At 35.0% G+C, this 6,315-nt stretch overlaps 1 protein-coding gene across 2 annotated transcripts; it reads right to left on the reverse strand.

Annotated features, from left to right (window-relative positions):
- Positions 1 to 223: 223 nt before the first annotated feature.
- On the reverse strand, positions 224 to 2,952 carry LOC142546112 (uncharacterized). 2 transcript variants are annotated; one of them, XM_075653631.1, is made up of 3 exons: positions 2,197 to 2,952; positions 1,045 to 1,409; positions 224 to 857 (listed from the first exon to the last, which is right to left on the reverse strand). In XM_075653631.1, exons 1-3 carry the CDS (start codon positions 2,802 to 2,804, stop codon positions 562 to 564), a joined length of 1,269 nt encoding a protein of 422 aa, XP_075509746.1. In that variant the 5' UTR covers positions 2,805 to 2,952; the 3' UTR covers positions 224 to 561. The 2 variants fall into 2 exon arrangements, with proteins under 2 accessions (XP_075509746.1, XP_075509745.1); XM_075653630.1 differs by having other exon boundaries at positions 1,045 to 1,415; positions 2,197 to 2,950.
- Between the last annotated feature and the right edge of the window lie 3,363 nt (positions 2,953 to 6,315).

The following is a 6,315-nucleotide window of genomic DNA, read 5'->3' on the forward strand; positions in this document are numbered from 1 at the left end:
CAACGTGCCGGAGAAACCCATCATCAAAGAGTAAGAGACACGATAAGATATCGTGAGGATAGTAAAATACGCTACTTCCAAATCAGGAAAGTTTCACAATTTTCATCTGATATGAAAATAGTTGGCATTTATGCGGGTTGCCACCATATACATGCAAATAAAATAAGATCTCCATTGTCCTCAAAATCGTAGAGCAGAAACATATTAATTGCATGCAATCGAATAAATAAATAAATAACATCTCAAAATATTTATACCTTTACAATGTCATCCTGTGATACATCAGCTCACTACAGAATCACTTCTGATTTAATGAAGAAATATACATATATTATCAGGTTAAAAATTTCCAATCTCTAAAAAATAATTATGAAAGTTACGGCACAAAATGTGGTCACACTTTTATCTACAAGATTGAAAATAAACGAAGAATTCTTGAAATAAAATTAAGGGCGGAAGATTAACTTTTAACATTATATCTTCCAAGCTCAAACCAAGAGTTCTCCATAACTCAATGGCTTTCACTGCAGATTTCACCAAAATATATTTTGCAAGGTAGGTTCAAGAAAGTGACTCGTGTTCCTCGAGACTAAACTCCTTCCGCAATTTACATGAAAAGAGCCGACAAGCATCCATGCTAAGGTCTATGGCTGCTGCAAGAGCCACAAACAAGGCCGCATCGGCCATACATGTAACGTGCTGCACACCGACTTGAACCATTGGTTTACTGCATTTTCCCTCGCCTTCAACACTTGACCCCATCACGAATCCACGCGTTGGCAGTAACAAGCTCAATCCCGATTCTTTTCTCGTGTTATCAATGCAAAATTCCCCACCATTTTTCACACACATAGTACCTGTTGGAAGTTTAACTTGAAATCAGTATAAATATCAAGGTTCAAATAACTTATTTAAACATTTGATGTTCCTAAGTTCATATACAAAGTTAGCATTAACAATTATAGGTTCAAAATGACATTTTCATGTAAAATGTACATGCAGCAGTCTTGACTCTTGTGCCGATCAAATTTGACAAAACAGTACCCTCAGCGATAGGGACTGCACTAGTTAAGCCATTGTCGCTTGCGAGCTGGAATTTATAACCCAAACCATCGACTGGTCCTCTCTCGCGCCAAGCCTCGAGACGACCCCATGGCTTCCAGCTGCTAATCGAGACTCCTTCCGGTCTGAGGATGAGCCAAGCACCAGGATTAGAACGAGAAACACGATCAGAGCCGGGGGACGACGGTACAAAGGGAGTGATCATAGAGGCTGCTGCAACAGCCGAGCCGGATAAATCGTAGATGATTATCATCCATCCTTTCCGCTCCCGGCCCTGCTTGTCCCTGTCTCCCGAAAACGTTTTCATCCATCCTCTGTTGTTCATGTTAAAATCTGAAGGAAGGGATCTGGCACTGATGAAGGAAACTTTGTAAATTCATAAAACATATAATTTTATATCATAGGGTTACAACATAATAAAATTAAGTTTGGTTGAGCAAAAAGTTAAGCTAAAAAAAACAAATCTTTGCACATGCAAAGAGAATCAATGGTGGTTGTCTGGTTGACATCACAACTACCTAAAGCGAAGGATCCTCTGCTTGACAAAAAACAAAATAAATCAAACTGAGCATTTGCAAGATAATTAATTACTATTTAAAGCAAAGACGAAATGGGAAATATACTTCTTTGCCTTGTGAATGGCAACATAAATTATTCAAGAAATTTCAAAATTTTAGGCACACCTAAACAATGACAGAAAAATTATAAGGTTCGTCCAGTAAATTGGTCTGGTTTCACTTTTAATTTCGTTTTACTACAAAAACTTTGCCTCATTTTTGTCTAAACCAGACATATAAGCAATGAGAGAAGTCACGCCACCAAAATCCAAAACTACGTTAACATTGCGACAAAAACAATTAAAGCGAAAACCAAAGACCAAAACAAAATTTTATGTGGCGAAATTTATAATTTTCCAGAAAATGATAGACTAAAAGGAAAATATGAAAAAAATTAAAAAAAATGTATATATAGTCCAATCAAAACCAGCGAATTCCAGGGAAGAATGATAGAGAAAGGGTGCCTGGCGGGTCCTATGCTATGCAACAAACAAAGCGAACTCCGTCAGCGCCTGGTCCACGTTAGTACATGATACACAAAATTGGCTAAAAATGCGCTGGATTTTGCATGACTCACCGTGACCTGTTATTCCGGTCGGCGCTGAACTTGCAGCTGAAAACCGGCTGCCTTATATTTCCCTGGATCTGAAAAACAACCGGGCTGCACTCCGGCTCACCCCCGAACTGGAACACGAACCGGGGATCCGGTTCAGACCGGACAGTCACATGCAGCCTCGCCACCGGATCCCCCCCGCCGCCGCCTCCGATCTTCATCCACCCATTCTGATAAACACAGTTTCTCGTCTCCGCAGTGCCAAGGTTCACACACACCTTAACGGACCCTAGCAGCTTCCCACCGGGGACCCCACAGGTGCGCCCCATTCGCCCGGTGAAAACCGAGATTTTGACGTAAACGGGTTTGCATGAGAGGCGGCGGAGTGCGTCGGTGTCGAGGTGGAAGCCGACAGAAGAGGATGAGATTAATTCAGTTGAATTGGCGGCAGCGGGCCGGGAACCGCCGCAGAGCGGGAGGAGGGCTGTCTGCGAAGGGAAGTTCTTGATTTTAAGCTTCGCGTAGCATGGAGTGGCCGAAGGGTGAACTTCCGATCCGGCGGGTCTGGTGGCGGAAGGAAGATTAAGAGCTAGAGATTCAACGATCAAACGAACAAACGGGCATGGATCCATTTTTATGTACGCAGCAATTTTTAGTTGGTGAATACAAATAAGGAAAGAGGGAAGAGAAGTTAAGAAGAGTGAGCTTTCGGAAAATTCTAGGAGTGAATGTGTAATGAATGGATGTGGGCGTAGAGCTTTGTGAGCTGTTTCTTGTGTTTGTCTGCAAACTGTATTTCTTTTATTTTTCGGGTGGGTTGGGCTTTGGGAGGAAGACTTCGTCAATCTCTCGCAACGATATAATAAAATGTCAATTTATCGGCAACTAAAATTGGATCTTAAAAAATATTACTCTCTTACGATATTATTATTATTAGATGATTTATCAAAGAAAGATTTTCGGTTAAAATAGATATTTCAATATATTAATAATGTATATTTGTATTCTGCTGCGATTGTACACTAGAGATATGTATATGCATAGTGTGTGTGTGTGTATATATATTATGCCAGTGGTTAAAAAAAGTTCACTCAAGTATATATATTTATAACAATTTTGTTGTGTAGTTGTATAATTATGTTCCGAAAATTGTAATTTTTTATTGATCTTATTTCTAATTTGAACTTCTATAATGTCAAATTTCAGTTTCATGTCGTCGCCAAATCAGCAAAGCATCGACGCATACAATGACAAATATATATAACCAATATTGCAATTTCTTGTTTATTGTTTCCTTTTCTTTGATTAAAAAAGTATAATAAATCTCAAATTTTCTTAAAATCTTTTTAACAAATTTGTTGTACCTATTGAACTAATTAATTACGAGATTCACTTAATAAACAAACAAAAAAAAAAAAAAAAAAGTGGATATAATTTAATGTTTTTTATTTATAAAGTGGATGTCACTTTCCAAATTACATTATGCTAGCATGCATGATTAAGTATAGCATGTGTCAAATGATGAACCTCTCCAATTGCATTTCACATATTTGGAGTCAATGATCGCCAATCGAAAATTATAATCGGGATAATAATAATAATAATAATAATAATTATTATTATTATTATTATTACTATTATTATTATTATATTCATATCAGATGTCACATGTGATAATAATTAAAAATAGATTCTAAATTATTCATGCTTAGTTGTGTATAATGATAAATAATCATGCAATCCAGTACGTTAATTATCATGAATAATAGTCAATAACTGTTTGTACATGTGCCTGGTCAATAGTAACATATACGGGAATAACAATCTTGAGATTAGATTAGATTTTGATTGTCGATTGGTATTCTCCATGAAATATTCACAAGTCATTGGGGAAAGTCATTGCTAATAATTTTTTTTTCAACATTTTCGACAATTTTGATTGGCATTATCGTCGTCCGTTGTTAAAAATTAAAAGCAACTATATTTTCAGAAAGCTCTTGACGTATGCTAGTTTTGCTATCATATTAAAGTGTTTCTCAAAACTTTACGATGAAAACACTAATACTTTGACCAACGATATCTCCGTCGACGTTGGCCAAAATTTCAAACTGAGTCCGGATTTGAAAACCCTACTATGAGACCTATATTTTCATATTAATTTTGTGAAGTTTTGGCACAACCAAAAAATTGAGTGTCACTAGTTTTGTTCGGTTTCTGACCGGTTACCGCAACTTCCATCGTCGATCTTCTGTGTTTTAAAGACTTTGCCTCTACTTTGGAGTAATTTAGGTTCTATTTTCAGTTTTAATTGGGTTTATTCTTCCAGAATCGCTGCAGGCCTTATGTAACACATGCCCGGCTCTGAATTCACAACATGGATAACTACTCTAGCATTAGATAACGAATAATTTATTTAATTAATCCAGAAAAAAAAAAAACTTAGTTCTCATTTTATTTTTTCCCAACTATCGAAGGTGCCAAATATTATTAATTTATGAGCAAAAAAAATCTTTATCAATTTATATGCTTTAAAAATTTATTAATTGATTTATCATGAGAAAATGGCGAAATGTATGACGAGAAAGTGCTGAAAAAACGAGGCCCACCTGAGGGCCCGAACAGCTAGATTTGGTTGTCACCATATTATCGATATGCATGTATATAAATTAATTTCCAGGTTGGAATTTAATTTATTCAAGCTCTGAATTATGTTTAAAAAAACCAATTATCCTATTTTTTCCTTGTAGATATTTACTACATTTAATTAACGTATGACTCCGACATATCAACGTCGGCCACACCCTGAATTCGAGTTGAGTTTATTAAAACATTCAAAAATAGATTCATATATTTCTTATTTTAGCCTCGAATATCTGTAGTGCCCAATAATTCATAAAAGTATTGTTTCTATAATTTTAAAACACAAACTCAAATATCATAATCGTACATTGTGAAATAGTTTGTTTAATCTTCGTATTTTTTTATTACCATGACATGATATTTTTTCAAGACTACATGTAGTGTGTCTAAATAAGAGCTGTTTCAGTCCTTAAATATTAAATTAGTCATTAATGGGTAAATTAATAGAAAATTTTAGTATTTTGATTATCGTTACTTTTTTCTGATGAGATTTTTTCATGAAAAATACTAGATATGTAGAATGAAACAAATAAGTTTTTTCCTCCGACGACGGGTGAAAACACGACCAACCCAATTTTCTGCCCGAAATTCATCTGGAAAAAGATTCAACAATTTACTTGGGCAAAAATGATTACTACTCAGTCGATTGATTTTAACTAAGAGCCAACAAGAATAATGCAAAACTCTGATTTATTAGTTTCTGTCCAATTTTAATTTAAATTATTAATCAAGACACTTTTCCAAATGTTGCTTGACTTTGTTAATTGGAGTTGTTAGCATGGTAATTATGAGTTAGTTTGCTCGCCACTTTTTTGATAATGCACTTTTCTCCTGACAACCTTTTTCCCATTTCTTAAAGTTACTTGTCATTTTGAATGCAAATTAAAAAAAATGTAGGGGTTGTTTCAGTTTACCCCTCCAATTCTCATATAATTGGATATTTGACCCCATATTATTGTTGCAATTTAATAAAGAAAGTTTATTCAAATTCATTACTTTTTGTGTTGGCTTGTTGACCAACTAATGCAAGAATTTATACTTTCATTCTTGTGGGAACCCGGATGCTAATTCATCTTCTTAATCATTATTAGGATCAAATGTAACAATTAAATAAATTGGGTCATAAATTTTTTTTAAAAAAAAATACATGAGTGCGCAACATATGAAATAAATCTTATTTCATTTACAATGATCAACATCAAGATCAAAAGTACAAATCTGGTACAAAAAAGAAATCATAACAAACTATGGTTTATTCACTATATATCAAGTGATGAAATCAATCTACTTCTGGGTCCAAATCTCCATGCTAATCTCAATCTTTCATCCTCTTCTCGACCCTGATCATGTCCCATCTGTTGTCATGCACACATACAAACACAACAACAGCCGAATAACTCCGGTGAGAAATATATTCCCAATATAAACAACGTATACATGCAATCATATAAACAGATATAAAAGCATGGAACAATTATTTCATACTCTGAAAGACATGTATCA

This window comes from Primulina tabacum, chromosome 5, assembly GCF_025594145.1.
Source record: "Primulina tabacum isolate GXHZ01 chromosome 5, ASM2559414v2, whole genome shotgun sequence".
Taxonomy (NCBI): domain Eukaryota; kingdom Viridiplantae; phylum Streptophyta; class Magnoliopsida; order Lamiales; family Gesneriaceae; genus Primulina; species Primulina tabacum.

Bases quoted from the DNA above. Each gene is read 5' to 3' on its own strand.
- LOC142546112 (XM_075653630.1), bottom strand. From the start codon at position 2,804: ATGGATCCATGCCCGTTTGTTCGTTTGATCGTTGAATCTCTAGCTCTT. The intron at 1,416-2,196 runs GTGAGTCATGCA...TTCCTTCATCAG, and splicing joins GACCGGAATAACAGGTCACG to TGCCAGATCCCTTCCTTCAG. The intron at 858-1,044 runs GTACTGTTTTGT...AACTTCCAACAG, and splicing joins TGCAGTCCCTATCGCTGAGG to GTACTATGTGTGTGAAAAAT.